The 20686-nt window shown below is 44.9% G+C and overlaps 1 protein-coding gene across 1 annotated transcript; it reads right to left on the minus strand.

The window, feature by feature from the left end:
- Nucleotides 1-867: 867 nt before the first annotated feature.
- On the minus strand, nt 868-14953 carry nomo (nodal modulator). Its single transcript, XM_036525902.1, has 31 exons — nt 14689-14953; nt 13672-13761; nt 13523-13568; nt 13334-13434; nt 13112-13218; nt 12748-12820; nt 12316-12468; nt 11963-12100; nt 11307-11396; nt 10990-11095; nt 9818-9968; nt 9508-9685; nt 9252-9393; nt 9000-9131; nt 8700-8836; nt 8518-8605; nt 8367-8430; nt 8105-8200; nt 7038-7247; nt 6442-6524; nt 6155-6314; nt 5760-5886; nt 5216-5329; nt 4911-5038; nt 4574-4715; nt 4163-4246; nt 3903-4013; nt 3154-3255; nt 2657-2776; nt 2119-2211; nt 868-1815 (listed from the first exon to the last, which is right to left on the minus strand). Exons 1-31 carry the CDS (start codon nt 14815-14817, stop codon nt 1684-1686), a joined length of 3627 nt encoding a protein of 1208 aa, XP_036381795.1. The 5' UTR covers nt 14818-14953; the 3' UTR covers nt 868-1683.
- Nucleotides 14954-20686: the final 5733 nt, after the last annotated feature.

The following is a 20686-nucleotide window of genomic DNA, read 5'->3' on the forward strand; positions in this document are numbered from 1 at the left end:
CAGGTGACAAAATGGATTTGGTGCACCAATATATGTAGATTGTGAAATTCTTTTCCAGACTACATTAAGGTAAGCTACTGCGTGCAATCTCCACAAATATCCATTTCAAGACAGACATAAAAACAAGTTTGTTTAAACAACCAAAGACTAAAAACCTCATCCACCATAAGATGGCAGCATTGACACATAAAATCAAGCTCTGGGGCACGGAAGTTAGCTGAGCTATGTGCAATTAGTTATTTGTAATATTGGTTACATTTTTGATTAGTTTGTGCAAAACAAAGTGCTGTGAAAACTAAATGAATCTGATGTATTGTCAACCTCAATGTGCAGTTGAAAGCCTCTGTGAATTCTACTACTTACAAGTCAATCGAAACATGACACTGTCATCTCTTATACCACCCTTTGTCTTGTCTAAGAGAGATGAGATTCTTGTTCTCCACAACAGTGAACCTGGCTTGCTGGAACAGTGATTTATGGCTTAAGTGTAGGTGCCTGGGCTTAATGCCCCATAGATCAGTCATTCTTCATCTGTGGCACAACACCGCCCCCAACTGACAAGCGTCTGAGACCACGCCACATTTTCTCAGAAAAAGGTTTTTGCATTTTTTTTTTTATTATCTCAACATAATCAAATCTTGACATAATTTAAGATTGATTCTCGACCCCACAACCCCCACCACCCCCCTCATCCCACCCCACTACCCAGCCCATCAGCAGTACCACAGGCCGTCACTCAATCATTCCAACCCAGGAAGCTGCCAGGGGTCACTCAAACTCTCATAAGCAACCTGAACTTCGGATACAAAATCATTTTTTAAAACTGCAGGACAGAAACATTAATCACATAAAATAAAATCTCCCCATTAATTTGGGGAAAAAAAAAAAAAAAAGAAAAACGTGTCAAGGTAGGTGTGTGACCCACCTTCACAGACAGTGACATGCACGCTTCTGTGAGGCGAGTGATCTGAATCAGGGAGCGTCGTACACACAGAGACTCAAGCGCATGATCCCCCCCTGCTGCTGGATCTGAGGGACTGCGAGTGCTGGGGCCCAGGGTGACATCACCCTGCAAAGCCATACTTAAATCCACATGCTCCCTGAGAGCGCTCTCACTCAAAACATTTCACAATCACATCTAAAGATTTATTGTTCATAAATTAATCTCTCCAGGTTACATCCCATTTTCCTCATATCTGTAGGCTCCTAGATATTCACAATAATTCTTATACCTGCAGTTTCCCCAGACTGCCTCATCTCTTCTAAGCAGACACACAAACATACACATACACTCCCCCACTACCCAAAACCATATTCTAGAGACAAAGTCATACACAGGAACAGACACAATCTTTCCTTTGTCCTTTAGAGCTTTTGCAAAAGGGCTCAGATATCAAGTAACACATGAAAAAGGTACAAAAAGGCCCATATTGACGGTATGGATTCTTCCAAGGGTGTGAAACATCCATCAGAGGCACACCTGACAGAAGTGACAGTGTACTGCAGAAGGTCCACTCTCATCTACCCTGCCTTGAAATGTTCCCAGCTCCAGAGCAGAATCCATGCTGGCAATATCAGTCCATCAGTCCATGCAGCTACAAGGTGATGTGGGAGTGACTGCAGTTCTGGTTGTCCCGTCAGCTCTGGAAACGTGGGTGGGGTCTGCAGTCCTCTTTGGTCTCCTCATGTGCGCCTGGTTTTCTGCCTCTTGGCTTGGCGTTTGGCATCGTCCAGGACTGCGCCGTCCCCCCCTGTCTGCGCCAGTCCTCGAACCCCCTGCACACGGCTCAGCAGCTGTAGGAGCAAAGGGATGACCTGGAAAACACGTTGCCCGGGCCTCGGTTAACTCATTTTACTGCAGTCGCCGGTGGGTACTGGGCAAACTACCAAGAGCTGCAGGCAATTTCGAGTAGTGACAGATTTCACTCGGGTCAGCTCAGGACATCAAGCCTCTAGCAGCATCACAAAGGATAATACATCAAACAACTTCATGGAGAACATGGAGGAGGTGCAAGTGCAACACTGGAGCTGGCCAGCTTGTAACACAACAGTTAAATATACAATGAAATGAAATGATGCGGAAAGTTGTGATCTGAAGGAATGCATGAGGAAGTGTACCTTCTCGTGGTTATAAGCAGCTAAAAGAAGCAGCAGAGTGAGGGGCAGTGCAATGTACGACCCCTGGGCCACATCCTGGTCAGGCACTTTGCGCTGAAAAACGAACAACATTCACTCCATGAATTCACATGTAGTATTGGACTGAGTTCATGGGATAGAAGGAGGCATTCAAATCCACCACGAAGAAATCAGCCTGTTAAACAAAATCCATTAAAACAGTCAATTATCTCCTCAACCATACTACACCTAACTGGAGAGTCCTATAGACGCAATACATGCAAAGACTGGAGTTTACTGCTACACTAAGCATTTTTTTTCACCGCCCCAAATAAAATCCAAATTGGTCTTTTTACATTTGCATTTTGACTTATGGAGGCTTTATCATACAGGCAGAGTGCAGACAGCATTTCTCGATCTATTTTGTAAGTCTAGTTGTTCAAAGCTGCGGCAAGCTGCAGCAACTGTACTTGTTCTATTCAGCTGATTCTGTAAAAGCAGAAATAATTAATAGATGGGACACGTGTGGGCTAGTACTCACGGTGGGGTTAAAGGTCAGCGTGACGTGCTTGTGGTACCCAGTGGCAGTGAAGGAGACCTGGGGCCGGGAGAAGTCGTACTGCGAACGGGACAGGGTGGAGTCCAGCACAAGCACGTAGCTCTGTGCAGAGAAGAGACAGCATAGTCAATGAAACAAGCACAATAACCAGGGACTCAGAAAAACTATTCCTTGTGCATGGCTCTTTGACCAGTGCATTTAGTAGCAGCCTGCCATATCCACATCCCATTTGATCCTGTTATATACTGGGACAAAACTGCACGTAACATTCAAATGCCAAAAAGGGGTGGAAATGACACCAGTGTATCTATGCTATCCCTGAAATTTCAGGTAGCTCATTAGCCAAGATGTTGACATCTCCCAAAAAAACAACAAATGCATCACATTCGCAGTCATCCCCAAAATTCTGCCCAACAAAGGAGTATGTCAGACACCCCAAGCTTAGGTGACAGGGCTAGCATGAGGTTGACAGGACTCACCTCTCCATCCCGCAGCAGCGGAGCAAAGTGGAAGAAGAGCGACTGACCCAGGGACACACTGTGAACTGGGTTGTCCAGGTTGTCACTCTTATAAAGCTTCACCTGACATTAAAGGGGTGCAAGTAAACTGTTAGCACTACACAAAAAGGCTGAAATAAGAGACTTGCACTCAGAAGAAAGATCAAGCCATAGGTGACCATTAAGATGTCTTTTTGACATGCAGAACCAGTCAAACGTTCGGACAGTGGGAAACATGCATTCAAAGACATTTTGATCTAAAGATTTGAGCTTATATGCTTAAAATTTGTTTCTTGGACAAATATAGAGAGTGAAGTTGATGCCTATGTATGCATTTCTTTCTAAAAAAAATAAAAAAAAAAATTTTTTGGCTACTTTGAAGAATGTCTAATATAGGTTAGTTCTGATTTGTTTGAATTTGTTTGAAGACTTTTTTGGGCACTGGCCAAAAACCTTCTCTAAAACCTTACAGTCAGGTCAGACATTAGGCTCTAAATCAAGTGAGACCAGGCTGGAAAACATGGAACAATACTAATGCTTCCTTTCTCTCATGGGTGTCAATGACTTCCACTTGACTTGACATGTGCTTAATATGTGCTCCTATGGGAAATGGCATGCTGACACTGAAAGCCTGGCTTGCGGCCTAGCCGGTTATCGGAGCTACTAAGGCTCTGCCTCTGTGGTTCTGTGGGCCGGCCGAGAGGATGTGTGAAAGATGAGAGCGGCCTTACCCAGAGAGTGGGAAGGTGTTCTGGGGATGTGATGACGTTGCCACTCAGATCAAACTGATTGATCTGTCTGAAGGCGATGATGTTCACACCTTCAATGTCACTATTCTCAACCTAGACATTCATACCAAAAAAAAAAAAAACATTAAGAGTTCAGTACAATAGTATAAATCTGTTTAATTCACAATACAGCTCAGGCAATCATAGTTTACAGTGTCAGGATGGATCTGAAGCAAAACAGCAACACAGCGCTGAACTCTCACCTCAATAGGCCTGTGCTGGGGCAGGGCTCTCTCTATGTGGTCGTTACCTTCAGCTCTCAGCTGGATCACATATTTGCACCCAGGCTGTGAAAGACATTAAAAAAAAACAGCTATTAAACAGATAAACTGTTGCAAGATGACACTCCAAATCATTAAATTCCCCACCACTTCACAAAAAAGGCTGACAGCACACTGTCTGCTTATTTCACCAATTAGAGATAGCGGTGCGACAAAATAACAATGCAATTATTTTTTTTTATCTCCGCCCTACTTGAACATGACAAGTACGTTCTCATAACATCAATCCAAAGGTGAGAATGAAATTCATCCCCTGGTTCTCCTGTATTGTTTCTGTCTTTTTGAGACCCCCCCCCCCCCACCCCCACGTGTGGGCCTGCCAGCTTGACTCACCAGCAGGCCCCGTAGCCTGAAGCGACCCTCCTCGTCCGTCACAGTGTCCTCGCTGTACAGGCTGCACTCCCCCTGACCCACTGCCTCCACCGCCACCCCCTGTTCCGCGTCACCACTCAGGGAAAGCACAGCACCGTAGCAGCTGCAGGGTGAGGAAGAGAGAGGGGGGGTGAGACCCACAATGCACTGCTCCTCCTTTACTTAAGTCCCAATGACAGAGACAAAAGGAAAATCACGAAAATAATGATCACAGGAAAATTACAACCGACAGTGAGTCAGGGTAGCTGAATCCTATCCTTCCATAAGCCAGGCCACTGCTCTGCCATCCTGACCCTACCTGTACGCAGTTTTGAAGCCAGTGATGGCGATGTTGAGGGTCTGACCCTCCTCCACTTCAATCATCTGAGATGCAGGCTCAAAGCGGAACTCCTTCATCATCGGCTTGAAGTAGTACTGACCGGGACTCTGCGTAGAGAGAGAACGGGATCACTGAAGAGAAATTACGAGAGCTCAACCATCACCCACAGCTACTGGAGCGGGACAGCACTAATGAGAGACAAAGCTGTCTGTGTGTATGTGAACATGGCTTGGAAAGGGCAGATGGCCTTCAAGGCTGCAGACTCGTGGTGGGATGGGACGTACCAGATTGTTGAAGGTGAGGAGGCCAGTTTCCTGGGTAAGCAGGTTGGAACGGAACTGACCGCCGCTGAGAGAGAGAAGGACTCCAGAGAGGGGCTGGCCATCCTCTGCCTTGATCTACAAGCAACATACAGCAAAGACGCCGGGTGACCACTGTGCCACACAGGCCCACCGAATGCCACATAAAATCATCAACATCTCGCCAGTATGCTGTGCCTGTCTCAGTGCTGTAACTCAGAAAGAACTGCGATCAAAGAAAAACAGTTCTAAATCTCTCACTAACACAGAATGGACACCTTTAGAATGCATTATCCACAGTCCTCTAGGTCAACATGCATTTGTGTGCCTTTCCAACTCGGGACCTAACTGCTCATTAGAATAAGGAGACAAATTGCCTGTCTGAAATGAAAGGTACCGATAAATTCACCTTTACAAGGTTATCCCTTACATACCCAAGGAAGACGTGACATTAGGACAAAAACCATGCTAAGTCCTAGCATTTGGCCCACTGACAGAACACATTAACAATGTTTTCCCAAGTTTCTACCTCAAAGGTGACCCCTGCCAGGGCAAAGGCCTTGAAATCCCTCTGAGTGCCCTCCACCGGCGTCAGCACAAAACCCTCTTTGCTGGCGCTGATGTCATACTGCAGGTCACTGTGCAGTGGCCCCACACTGGGAGACGAGAGATGAGAGAAACAGCTTCTCTGAGGCTGCGCTCTGTACAGTACCAACCTGCACCTTCAGCTATATCTCATTTACATCATAGTAACATAGTGCAGAGCAGTGTTAAAGTAGCATTTACAAGGCCTGTGATTCACAATTACTATTCATACTCGTAAGCTGGTAAACATGTGCCACCGCTCAGCTCATGGTGAAACTACTTTCACAGATGCAGTCCTTTTAAGACCAGCGGACGTACAGACTGAAGAGGCTGCCATACCTGTATGCTCCCTTCTCATTGGTGAACACAGTGATGAGGGGCGTTGCCGCTCCTCTTTCGCTGATGGATATTTCCACACCCTCCAGCTCGGGTGACACTTGTCCCTCCAGGAAGAGTCCCGCTTGCCCAGCAATACTCACCAGGCGCCCGGGACAGCCCTCTGTCGGTACAGAGGAGATTGTGCTTCGTCACACAGCTGTATCGCACAAGGTGGGCCCTGCCTGCACTGCGATGGCACACTTTCACTCTCAGGTTTCAGAAGAGTCACTCCACCCAGAGGCTCCTACCTCCAGTGATGGTGGCCTCCACTTCGGGCGGGTAGAAGAGGAGCTCTTTGGAGGAGGGCGTCACTGTGATCTTCTCCCCAGCCCTGTGAGAGAAGACAGAGAGGCCGTAAAAGGCTGCCAAATAAACTAACCTATCTATCAATCAATCACCAGCGTGATCCAGAGGGCCGCTTCCTCTTATGAGCAAGATGTTACCACGGGCACTTCATCATCAAAATAACACTCCGTGGCGATCTGCAGTCCTGTCTCATTTTCTTAATCACTTTCGTTTGAGCACCACAGGCACGCTGACAGCTTTTTGGGCTGCAGTTCTGATCTGGAAGGTGACTGTACTGTGTGTTGTTGGGTTCCAGCACGGTGAAATTAAGACTCACACTAATGGCACTGCATCACTATTCCCTGTGTACACAGAGAGAGTCCTAGGCGCCCCTGAGCTGCCTGGTGCTATAAGGCCATGAGGCTATGATAGAGGCTATGATACCTCTGCTTCTCCCACTGTTACTAAGGAGTTGTTCCAGTGCAGAAGTACAGAATTGTGATCATTTGGGTCACTGTTTGAGTGACTCAAATTGGGTTTTCATTACAGCGCACGGTACCTGGCCCAGTAGGAGAACTCGTAGTGGAAGGGCCCGTGCAGGTCGTCGGCTTTCTCCTGCACCGGGGGGCTCTCCTTGCCCTCCTCCTCGCCGCGCCGCTCCCTCTCCTGCCTGCGCAGCTCGATCTCCTGCAGCTGCTGCTCCTGCCGCAGCTCCTCCTGGGACCGCAGGGGCCCCAGCACCAGCGCCGGCTCACTCTCAATAGAAGACCTGAGGGACAGGAGTGACCGGCCGTTAACGATCACAGCACTGCGTTAACATTTAAAATCAGCACCTGCTTGTAACTGGACACGCAACTTAAACGTTTCTGCAATCCGCCAGCACCGTTCTTTTGATTACCTTTTCAGGTTCATAAAGTTCATTGTGACGAATATGGGCTTTGCTTACTCTTCTCAAGTGTTAGGTTTTTAGGGTACCTTAAAGGGTGGTCTAATATCTTCAAGTGTCGAACCACACGTCTAAATTGCACATTAAAGTGGGAGGCACAGCAAAACATTTTAGCATTTAAAATACACTTAATTGACCTCTTCATGAGCTCTTGATTTATTCTGAGATAAAGCAGAGCATGGCAATTATTGCTCTCACTGAGTCTCACTACCTCACTTCAACTCCATACTTTTGAGAAGAGAAGAGAATAAAAGTTCCACAGAACTGCTAAGCTTGTGAGTCATCTTACTTTGTCCTCAAGTTCAAAGGTTCTCTGGTCTGAAGGGGATGTATGTTTAACTATACATACAGTTTTATACAGTATCAATTCACACTCAGTTCTGCCTGGTACAGAAACACATTGTAAAGTGATTGAGCCAAGCAGAATCAAATGCATCATGTCCTTTTGAGAGAAAAAAAAATATAACCTTGATGCTCGCTGAAAAAATGTTCAGAATGTGAGGCACTTAAGGAAGCCAAATGTTCCAGAATGCACCATCGTTTTCCATTCCAACAAATAGAACATACATAAAAACATCTGACAGCACTGCTTTTCTTCCCTTCTGCTGCCCCCATGACCACTATAAATGCACCACATCACAAGAAAATGCAGGGGTGAATCACTCCCAGTGGAAACTCACTTGATGGTCACGGTGACATCCATGATCTTGTCGGTTGTGATGAGCCCGGTCATGTGGTGCCTGACCGCAGTCAGAGTGAGGATGCTGGGGGCGGAGCTGAAAGAGACACGCGGCGAGTCATCCGGTGGCTGGGCCGCGACACACAGCGAAGCGCAAGCACACCTTCTGCCCTGATCATTACTCTGAATAAGCACTACTCTTTACGTCACAGCAGATGCAACTGAGACCATTTATGCATGCAAAGCACACAGATAACACTCACGTGTCATAGGTGTAATAATCCTGCTCAAACTGGTGGCAGGATCGAGGTGTCACTTTGTACACGCCTACCGAGAAGAAAAACCGTTACCCCAACAGTTCGTCATATGGGTGACACAATGGAGGTCTGAGGAGGTAGGGGAGTGGTGTCATACCTGGCTTGGACAGGCAAAAGCGGTTGACTCCCTTGGAGAGGTTGTAAATTCCAACATTCTCAGGTATGCTGTCATCTTGGAAGAATTCCTGCCATAGAAGAGAGAAGGTCAAGTGAGAGCTCTTTGACTGGCCAGTGGCAGAGAGATGGTAGAGAGAGAGCAGGGGCATTTTAGGTACTGACCAGTGTGATGGCGTGGGAGAGGGAGCAGCGCAGCATGTATCCCGTCTGTCTGAACTCCAATCCCAGCACATCTGTGTCCAGCACCTCCACCTCCACGGACTTGTGTTTCCAGCACCACTCCTCATGGGAGATACTCGCTGCCACAGACAGAGCAGAGAGATAAATGCCCCTGGATTAGCCCCACCAAGACACTTGTGCCAGGGGCTTATTCTGCAGTAGGTGTGCTCTAGGTTAATTCAGTAAGGTCGCTGCCTATGGGGCGGAACTGCGTTACATCCTCTCATGAGTGCTAATGCTCACCTTTGTACTTTCCTGGCAGGACGTTGTCGAATGAGAATGTGAGCGAGTCGGCCTTCCCCGAGACCTGAACACTGCGCCGCTCGCCCTGTCGGCTCACAGGCTGCAGGGTCACTGTCAGGTCACCGCAGGCCGCTGAGAGACACACAGGGAGGTGGGGGAAGGGACGGGGTTAACAACCGACTCAGCACAGCACGTTCCACCACACCTCGCCACTTGGAGAGTTCCGACAAAATCCAGCCAGGGGAGACTCACCCAGGCAGGACACCTTTCCAGACACAGAGGCCATGAACTGCGTGAAGTGGAGGTCAGACAGAGGCTGGTCCACAAGAGACACCTCCAGAGCCTGAGGCTGCAGTGCCAGACCGGCCTTCACTTCAGCCTCTGGGAGGGACACCTACACAAAGGACACGCTGTGAGAGCAGTACGGACTTCCCTGTGAAAACTTAAGAAAGCAAAAGCAGGTAGTCCTTACAAAACAAGACAAAAAGCTGTCCTTTGCTTTAAGTACCTGGATGCTGTAGTCCCCTGGTCTGGCCTGGAAACAAAACGCCCCCTGCTGGTCAGAGTCTGTAGTGCGGACAGCGGCCTTGTCTTGCCCTTGGGGGGTTAGGGTGACACGGTAGCGGCCCTGTTGCTTCATGCCCTCGGGCAGCCGGGTGATGGAGATCTGGCCACACACGCTGAACCTGTAAACAGAGTGTGAGACAGGCCTCAGTTTTAAAATGTCTCCAGGCTCTGCCTAAGCCTAAGAAAATATGCTGCCTGAGAAGGATACATTTTTAATAGCACTGTGTCAGTCAATGTGAGTCAGCACCCACCCCGCTGTGATGATATCAGGCAGCTGCGGCGTATTAGGGGCAATCTTCACTGTGATTGGCTCAAAGAACATGAGCTCCTTGTGCGTGCGAATAGTATAGGTTCCGGCGGTCATGTTCTCCAAGCGGAAAGAGCCGTCCTCTTTGGTCAGCACTGAAAGAGAAAAGATACATCCAATCATCAGCCAGCAGACTGTCACAAAGGGCGAGACTGAAACGGTGACACCTATTTGTTGTTCTCAGATGAAATCTCTATGCAGCAGTACAGAGGATTTAATCCAGACACTCTGAAATGGGTCAACCCCTCTCAAAAGACTTGGTTCCGACACCCACCGTCACACACCCACATTATGCTTTGTGGTCTCATTCTTTGAAAACATCCGTTTATGCTGTAAAACCAGATTTGTCCACCGCATGGTGCTGCCTGGAGGTGGTCATTTAAAGTAAAGAATAAACTTAAATGCAATTCTCTTGACAGGAAAAAATACCCATCAAAGTTTTGCACACTGACAATCTGCATAACTTCAGAATGTAATCTGAGGAGTAAAGCACCATACTACTTGTCAGACAAAGACAAACTGCATCATATACCGTTCAATTAAATATTAAAATTATGTAGGCTTAAAAAAGGGCACTTTGCTATTGATTTGGATTCCTTGTGCCCTTATATATTACTACAACCAAGGCAAGTCCAAATCGGTGTCATAGTTTTGAAAGTATTGATTTTGACGGGAAACAAGCTGGGTGGCTTGGTTAATGTTAATTAACTGTTATCCACGCAACCAGCAAACTTCTTTTTTTTTGTACAAAAAAATTGAAGCCACCTCTCTCCTCACTCCTACACCATCTGATACAATGACAACAGGTTCCAAGACTGTTGGTGTCAAATGTCTTAGATTATCTGGAATAGAAAGAGTCAAATATAGTGGCTTCACAGAATGTGATGAAAACCCATTCTGAACAATCCTAAAAGTTACGAAGATGATTTACGTATAAATACACATCTTTATTTAGTTATGAAGTAAAGCTAAAGCTGGACAAACCATGAAAGAGGACAACTCCTTTGAGCAGATATGTTCCACACCAAAATAACCTTCCCAGTTCCCTGGATCCAAACCTCTGCCCTTGAGAATGCGAAAGGTTCCCCGAGGGGGGCACAGGATTGAGGTTCTCACCTTTGATCTGATTGTTGAGCGTGACCGTGGCATCAGGAACGCCCTCCCCATCAGGGCTATTGAGCACCCTGCCGGTCACAGAGAAGCCCATCACACGGAAAACAGGCTGGGAAGAGAGCAACAAAACGATCACACCGCAAAGCCGCTGCTTACACACATACCCCCGAGCCTCTGCGCGGCACTGGCACTGTAAAACCAAACGCTGCGTGAAGAGTATTAATGCTTCATTTCCACGGACAGATAGCGACTCCACAACACGGGCAAGAAGCGCAGGAAGCCGCAGGCAGACATGCCAGGATCAAGAGCTTTGCGCTTACTTCCAGTTTTAAGCTGTTGTGCTCCACTCTGAACTCCATCCGAGATGGTGCAACATCGAAGGTGATTCTCTCTCCTCTGTAGAAAGGCACCTGAAACACGGCAGAGTCAGCACATGACAACACAACACAGGAGACAAACACTGGAACTGGACATCCACTGGCAGTGGATGAAATTTAGCGTGTGAAATTTACATTAAAACCAATCAATTAAGCAAGCAAAGATTCAGATGCCTTTACCTTGCTTTTACTGAGTGATGATCTATTGTATTTCAGGATAGCAAGATATATATTGGCTCACACATAGAAAATTTTTTTTTGCTGTACCAGTAGGAGTTAATCCAATAGCGGTTGCTAGTGCATATTGATTTACACAGTTATTTGTATTAAAAATAATGGCATTTATAAAATTAGCTGAATACACACATTCAAACATCTTACGATGCTATTCTAAGATAAATATGAGACTAAACATGAGCATTTGCATTAGATGCTACTATAATTAACCACATCTTTTCTACATACAAGGGAAAGATGTATTGTTACTTATCACTTTTATACAGTTTACAACAGCAACTATGAAGAGGCTGTTGGGGAAACAGCATGTGGTACAGTTTGATTTCATGGCTGTAGTGTGCTGATGAAAGCAGTGGTCTTACCACTGTGTACTCCCCGCTGGCCAGAGAGGGGAAGGTGAAGGTGCCATCTTCCCGGGACAGAACGCTGCACAGGTAAGAGAGGGACTCTTCTCCTGACAAAGCACCCTCCACCGGGGCCATGTTGCACCCTGCGATGTCCTGGGACACACAGGAACACAGGTCAGAGCACCGTCCCAGCAGCTCACCTAAATCTACACCTCAGCACTGACTCGCCTAGATATCTCTGAAGAGCTGCAGCTCAGAGAGCAGAACCAAGAGTTCAAAGCAGTTCCTCAAGATCTTTTATGAACACAACTGTGAACACAACTGATGAGCGGTCAATGTACAGCATCAGTGACGCTGGTCCCACTCACCTCTTTCTTGACTGTAGCTGAGTAGAGTAGAAAGGTGACCTCCTTCATGGGCTCTCCATCGCTTCGCACTTCCCCAGAAACATCATAACCTCCCACCACTAGGGGCGCTGCAGCCGGGGCATTGGCATTGGACACACGCACTGTGGTAGCGCTCTGCGGGGAAAGGGAATGACTACTTCTTGTCTGCTCTGACCTGCTCATAATATAATAACATAATATAGTGCTTTGTAATATCATGAAAATGCAGATGAACCCTGAAAATACAGTGGCTGTCTAACTGTTCACTGTTAGTTCACGTCTGTATCTTTCTAGTAATGCATAACAGGAGAGCGCAGTATACACAGCATGGCCACTACGATATTTACAGAAAGGAAGACTGGAATGTAAGCAGAATAACAACTCTGAGCCTCCTTTGGAGGTTGTAAAACTCACTTCCTGCAGAATCCAGGACGGATGGGTTGCAGTGATTTCATAATCTCCAGGCAGAACTTTGAAGAAGGTATACCTGTCATAGAGATGCAGAGAAAATAGAATAGAGAGAGTAAATAGTGTTAACATGACCATGAGGAAAAAAAAATCTTTAAATCTGCACAGGTTCCATTTCACTGAAAGGCTAAAACTTGTGAACCGCCATCATAGAGACAATCTGACAGAACACAATTTACATGACATGCTGTTAGCTAAAGTGAATCCATCCTCATATCTGTCAGGATTTGGACACTAATGCTTGTAAGGATGTGAACATTAGAGTTTGTGAGGATGTGCGCCAGGTGAGATTAAGTTCTCTTGCACTCACTTTCCTCCTGGCTGCGTGAGCACCGTCTGCAGGTTCGATTCCGCTCCACTCTTTCGCAAGCTCACCTCCACCCCAGCTGGACCCAGCTGCTGCCCCTTACTTAGCACCTGAGCCAGGACACACAGCAACGAGAATCTCAGAACCAACTAAACTCTTCCTTAGGTCCAGAAGAGACACCACATTCCTTACAACTGTACTTGGAAGTGTGTCTGTTCATCTCACCGTTCCTGACACAGAGAAGCCTGTGAAGACAAAGTTAATGTCCTCCCCTTTGGTGCAGATGTCAGTCAGTCCATCCACATGAAGATCCACACTGGTGGTCTCTGAAAACAGACAATCAGGACATGTTACAGCACACATACCACCAAAGGTGTTAGACCAAAATATGTAAAAAGAGAGCAAGCTACCTACCAAAGCTCCATCCTAGAGGTGGCTCAATCTTCAGGATAAAATCTCCCTTGAAACACGGACACATGAAAATGTTAAAATTACACCTGCTGTTGTTGGGAATATGCAATACAACGAATACCTGCTTGCACAACCCTTCCCCACAATCCTACCTTGTCATAGAGTGGAATCATAAAGTAGCCATTGATTGGAGCACAGTCGGTTTGGTACTTCAAGGAGCCTTGTTTGGTATATAATTTAATCTGGGGAAAAACAGGGAAATTTACTACTTTATTATTTATTGAAGGAATAGAACAAAACACTCATATTCATGCAAAGCAATGTGGTAATGAAGCATCCCCCAGCCCAGCTGTCACGGTCAGCAACTTAGGCAAGCCCCCCTTCTGATAATCTTATTACGGCTGTCTGTGGAGCCTACCACCACGTCAGCACAAAGGGGTTTAAATTGAGAATACATCAGCTAAGGCATCTATGACCACCTGATAAAGTCCACTGAGAACACTATACATGTGAAGCCACATATTTCAAATATTACCAGCAACTGACAGCACAGACTGATTCTTAGAAATGAAGTAACATTTCACTGGTTTAAAATGTCAGAAGCCAGACGGCTGCAGGTAACGAAGAGTTAGCTAGCTAGGCAGTTCTAATAATCCTGGACGTTGAAATACTAGTTAGCGCATAGCTAGGTCAGGAGGTATTCAAAATATTAGGTTTACAATTCACATTGGCTTGCTAGCGGAACACTACCTATGTTGTTGTTTGCTAAATGCCCTGAATTTGAATAAGACGTGACTACCTAAATAGCTGGCCTGCTAACGTCAATTTGTTCGGCCAACTTCATGAAACTTGTTGGCTAACTTGCAGTGCTTCGTGACAAGGTTAATAGCTACCCATTTACAAACGCTGGAAACGAAGAACTTCCCGTTACCTATCGCAACAAGTCTGTAAACTGTTGGCCAGCTCAATTTATGTATCCAGATAGCTGGCTACTGACAAGGTTGCATTTTTCCTATGACTTTTGATGCGATCGTGCATATGAAGCCTGTCTTACGCTTCCGTGAAATTACTAGGACGTTGGCCAGCTAACCTGCTTCATTCAAACTACAGGTGCAGAGAGGAAGATCAAGTTTACCAAAGTCACCACCCTACGGTTGGCCGATGCTCACCTCGATGAGGGAATAATTGATTTCCACATCTGATTTGACGAATCCCCCGCAGCCCACCACGATGTCATCAGCCTTAAGATACTTCAATTGGGAGGCAAGAACACCAAGTAATATCCACAATACCTCCATCCCTCACAGTTTAACCTAAACCGAAGCAGACCCAGGTTAGCTAACGTTAACTGGATAAATGCCCGTCTCCCGTCTTAGCTGTCAGACCGAAAAAGCACGCTGCTGCCGGTTCCGGGCCTACGGGCCTCGACATTCACGGTACTTGTCCAGCTTATTTTTAAGTGATAAAAGTGAGCAATGACATTAGTTACGACATCTGCTGGTGAGGAGGTAGTACTGCGTACTTTGCTTGGTTCAGCTGGCCTTTACTTCAAACCAAATTCATAGCTCTAAAATATGGATACAATGAAACAAATAATAATATATAAACAACATTACAATGTAAACAATAGTAGCCGTCTAATGAGTAGTCTTATGTCTTAAAGAGACAATACTGAAAATAAATCGCCAGAGAAATTAGATTCATAATATTTTTCTTCAGCTTTTAATGGTATTGTTTTCAACATTACCATAACTTTGCCACATCTCTAATAGACATTGATTGTGCCACTGATCTTTGTTGTGAGAGGGCAGTAACAATAAAATCATTAATCTAATTATAATGTATACAATATCTAATTAATAAGCATGAGAATAAATATGTTAATTTTAACAATTTCCTCTGTTGTTCCTCATCTGTCTATGTAGCAGCACAGATTGTCTTTGTTTGCTTGTCAGACACAGACCTCTTAAGCTGTTCTAGGCCTCCCCACTGTTTGTTGCACCAGGTAACCTGCCACAGAGATGTGGCTTCCCCGCCTTACTCACCCTTTTCCTCACTAAAACATTACGCATATGAACTTCAGGCCCTTAGAAAATATTATGGTACATTTTGTCCTCCATATAAATTCAGTCTGTAATGCTCATCTTAGCAAGGTAGTGCTGCTTTATTTGACATGTGGTACTTGCTAGCTTAGCCACCATTTGCAAGGATACAATTACATTACATTACTGCCATTTAGCAGACACTCTCATCCAGAGCAATTTACATAGGTTACAATTTTTACATGTTGTCCATTTATACAGCTAGATATTTACTGAGGCAATTGTGAGCTAAGTACTTTACCCCAGGGTACAACCACAGTGTCCCAGCGGGGAATCTGTCCAGCAACATTTACGTTTTAAGTCTTGCTCCTTACCACTATGTTACACTGCTTTCCCAGTTCAAAGATATATGCTGATCAAAAAAAATTAATGGTTGATAATTTTACTACATTCATACAGAACAATATTTTGGGAGCAAACTTGCTAGGAAGCTACCCAGTCAGATAGAATGGTAGGATTTAAATACAAAAGAAGTGTTTTTTTTCACAGATTGCTAACTCAAATTTATGAAGTTCATAACAAAGTGAACCTACACAGTATTGATATTTTCCTAAGAATTTTCAAGATCTATCCTACAAAGTGTTGTGTGATTCCAGTCCCTCTGGCCTTGTCAACATTGACCATCAACATTTTTGACAGTACTATTTACTGCAAATAGATCCAGTAGGGGGAAAGCCAGACCAAGTTTTTTTATGTAAATCAGAAATGCAATCTTAGTATTATATAAAGCCCCTTTTCCTTTATTTACTCCTGTGTGAAAAAATCTTTTAGTGCATATTTTAACATTTATATCATGTATTTGCTTGTCTCCAATTCATAAAATTCACTTGATGAAAAAGGGTGAAGTTATGGCAGCCCACTAAAATGACATAATTTGTAATTATATGAAAGCCAGTATTCTACATGTGAAAGTATAGTTATGATGTTCAGTGTTAGTTCAAGTCTTATTAAACTCCAGCTTGATTCTTGACCATCTTCCACTGCTTACATTTCTGAATCTTATTGATCTCAAACATTTGGATAGTACTGAAAAAAAAGAGCTGCCATGTTGTCCTGACAGTGTTTTATATTGTCTCCATGACAGCAAGCTCTGATTGGAGGGACTAGGAAGCATTGTGTTCTGCACTACCTGGATACCAAAAGCAGATTTCACAGTTCAAGACTGCAAACAAATAAGTGGTACACAGCAGGAAAAGGAAAAAGGCAGGATGCCTTCAAATGATCTCATCAGTTCTGTTGCCAAAAAACTGTGAGTAGAAAAACCTTACTAGGTACTACAGAAAGGCATTTTTGAAATGCAAGGTAAAACATTATGATATACATGCTGGGACAACTGATTTCTGGCTATGCTCACTTTTTCTTTACTAAAATTCACTGCTTTTGTGTACGCAAGCTTTGTTAAATGGATATCACAACTTTACTGTACAAAAAAATGTCTTGTACTTTTAGTGCAAGACAACATTGTACTAAATTCATAAAAACGTGCTGCTAATACCATTGTGCTATTATACTAGTACTGCTCATTGCTGCTACACTGCTACTATATCAGGGTTTAGAATTTAGCAAATCTTTTTATAGTTGATAATAATATAAGAATATAATGATTGATACATCTCATGGTTGTTATAGAACATCACAGAATGTGTGCTTGCCTTGGCTCAATTTTAAAGCTAAAACTTCTAATGTGTTTATTTTTCCACAGACAACACTATGTTCAGGTGGGAAGGAAAGAAGATGGCTTTGACCTTTCACCAATGGTTGTGGATGTCTCCAAAGTGGTAGGGCAGTGTGTGAGAGGACAATTTCAGTGTGAGAATTGGTTTATGCTGTCTATCTCTTACAAAAATGTAATGTGTGGTACCACAGCACCCTCTTCTGAGTCCTGGGAAACTGCATGACCAGAGTAAAAAACATTACATCAGTGAAATGGACATTGGAGGGGTTCTGCGACTGGAGGGACTTAAGGTTACAACAGTGAAGCGGAGCCACTCGGAGCCAAGCCCTGAAAGGCAACGCACCATTAGATACTCTATAAGGCGCCAAATGAGGCATTCCAAGCTGGGTGTAAGATTTAAAATATTGAACATTTTAATTACTGTAGCCGACTTTACCATACCTCAGTGCGAATGTTACTGTAAGTAATCCACTCTCCCTTATATTAATATTTATGATTTAATGCTACAACCTTCATATTTCTCTAGAATCATAACATTTCCGGAGCCAGCAATGTGAACTATTGCAAGCACAGGTAAATTCTGACCAATGCTGTTAAGTCAATTAAATAAGCCTAATACATAAGGCATGTACAAAACTGTTGTTTCTCTTTATTTCAGAACTGCAGGTTATTTGCCAGAGCCATTGGCATTATATCGTAGAGCCCCTCCTCCATACATCTCCAAGGGAGAGCTGGTACGGCTTGTGTCATCTGCATCATGCCTCATAGATGCTGTGGTGAGCAATGTGTTCCTTACAAAAGGCAATGTTGCAATGCAATAGCAATTTCCACAGGAAATTTTGCAATTGTTCTAACTGCTCATATCTGCATTCTAATTCCTACATGCTAAAACAGGACTATTTAAAAACAATGTTCACCCAAATGTGTTAAGCTTGAGCATTTACTCCTCAGATGTTTCCAATGATAGACTGCCTGCATATTTCAAACATAAACATGTAAAAAAGACAGCAAAGTGAAGACTAAAGCCAATACCCAAAGCTATTTTAAAATTCCCTTTGTTGTCTAGAATGCCAAGACCAGCTATGATATGAATGGTTGCACCGGGTTTGTGATGATCCTGGTGTTGTGGCAGGGTTTACACACTTGGACATGTTTTGCATGTTAAAACTTTTTTTTTTTCCATGTTGACCATGCTGAGTCACAGACACAAGCAGCATTTTTGGGACTGAGTCAACTAGCAGTCAGCAGCTTATGTGACTCACACAAGCACGCGTTCAGTTCAGAAAACATAACAGAGGACCAGTGGAAAAGAGACAGAGAACTGATGACTTACCCTTCCCAACCACAACAAACAAAATCTGCTTTGACACTGCATTTGCCTTCATTGTTTTTTGGCAAATCCAATGTTGTTGAAGGTTCTGTTGTGGATAGAGCAGAAAACACAAGCCAGTATCTTTATGGTTAATACTATGTGAGCCTTATGATACACTTATTGAACAGTGCTTTGTTTCTTTACTTCTCACACATATTACCGCTTTTGTCATAAAAGGAAGTGGTGTCTATGACTGGTGAAGTGGCAGACACCTCCAAAACAAAGAGTGGCCGAACCAGTACTTGCACTGGGGTGAGAATATGTTTCCTATTCATTTTCTGCTCTATTCATCTTAATTTCTTTTATTACGATCTTTTCTCCATCAAGCAATAACCAATGCCCATTGTTAAACACACCAGCATTTGTTTTGTAAGGCACGGTCTTCTCTGTAAAGCAGCACTCCTCTCTTTATGTCATTCATCCTGGAATGTGTGGGATAGCTTGTCGTGTTGGACAGCATGTAAAGGAAGTTCCAGTGCGACCACGTGCAACCATATCCTGTGACATTCATGGCAGTGTTTTAGGGTTGTACACTATGAATGGTGACAACCCTTGTATTTCAAGCCTTGTTGAATAGATAGTCCATGTCTCTTTGAATGTGGAAAGTGCACGAAACCAATGCAGAACGGATTCTCCTTTTTTTTCCCCATTTTTCTCCCCAATTTGCCCTCCTCTGAGACATGTGATGTCAGCCGCTGCTTCTTTTCACACTGCGGTCCACAAGTCCACAGCACAGAGATGAGCCTGAGGAAGACATTTTGTATGCAGCTCTGGCACGTGAACCACAGGCGCCCAATTGACCAGCAGGGGTCACTGTTGCTAATGGGACTGAAGCCCCTGCCGACGTACCCACCCCTATCCCCGGCGGAACGAAGCCAATGTGTTCTGCCTGTGAGCTCCCGGTCACTGTCAGTTAGTGACGCGGTCAGGTTCAAACCCAGGCCGTAGCGTTCAGTCTACACTCAGAACGAGTGCTTTTACCGACTGAGCCACTCGGGAGCCCTGGACAGATTCTCTTTAACATGCTCAATTTCTCTCTTGAATTTCTCAATGAATTTCTCTCTTCCAGAAAGACATCTTCTTACCAGCCATCCAAACAGGAGGAGGTGAGACTTTGAATGACTTTAAAAAAAGTGTTATGAACGTCTTGCCTAACACTTCAAATCTGATTCAAGTTTAAATCAATAAATTTGATTTACTGAACTGCTTAGCAATTCAAATTTGATTGGGAACATCTGTGCCAAGAACAGTTGTCCTTTTTGTCTTCCAGAGACCAAGAGAAAGGCCCAGTCCAAGAGACAGCTGAAAGGCAGAGGCAGTGACATGAGGATGGGCTGGAGGACCATCCTCAGACCTGGTAGTCCTGATCCCAGATCAGGCAGAGCAGGCACACGCTGCAGGACAGCTGTATCAGTGAGGAGAAGGAGCCCTCTGTGTGAGGGTACAGCAGGAGCCAAGGGAGGCTCAGAGATAGAGACAGGAGCAGTGGGAACAGACGGCAGCCCTGGGACAGGGGGTACACAGGCTCACACAGAGTCCTTCAGGAAGCCAGAGAACAGCAAAGAAAGAGACACAGAGAACAGTGAACTGGCGCTCAATGCAGACAGGAAAGACACAGGCTCACTAGGGAAAGCTAGTGACTACATTTTGGAGGAAGAGGAGAGCGCCCCCTTCAAAACTAAAGACCAGATGGCTTCCACCATTCCCCCAAGCTTAGAGGACCAGAATGTGGAAGCAGACAGACCCTCCCTTCTCAGAAGCTGCCTGGCTTTATCTGGAGGCACAGAGAGTAGCAGTGACCAATCGGAATCTGAGGATGAAACAGAAGGTGAAGAGAGCTTCTCTACTGGTAACGCTGAAGACAAGGCCGTTCAGCTCATGGCACCCACAGTAGATTCAGTAGGAGGTATATCACCCAGAGGGTGATCAACCCTTGAGGCAATGAGAATCCAGATCCCCTGAGTCACAATGGTGATCATCTGCAGAGAGACAGGGGAGATACTGTAACCAGTTCTGGC

Source organism: Megalops cyprinoides, chromosome 1, assembly GCF_013368585.1.
Source record: "Megalops cyprinoides isolate fMegCyp1 chromosome 1, fMegCyp1.pri, whole genome shotgun sequence".
In the NCBI taxonomy this organism is placed as follows: Eukaryota; Metazoa; Chordata; class Actinopteri; order Elopiformes; family Megalopidae; genus Megalops; species Megalops cyprinoides.

Bases quoted from the DNA above. Each gene is read 5' to 3' on its own strand.
- nomo (XM_036525902.1), bottom strand. From the start codon at position 14,817: ATGGAGGTATTGTGGATATTACTTGGTGTTCTTGCCTCCCAATTGAAG. The intron at 9,686-9,817 runs GTGGGTGCTGAC...CTCTGTTTACAG, and splicing joins CCTGATATCATCACAGCGGG to GTTCAGCGTGTGTGGCCAGA. The intron at 6,315-6,441 runs GTAGGAGCCTCT...CTGTACCGACAG, and splicing joins GGAGGCCACCATCACTGGAG to AGGGCTGTCCCGGGCGCCTG.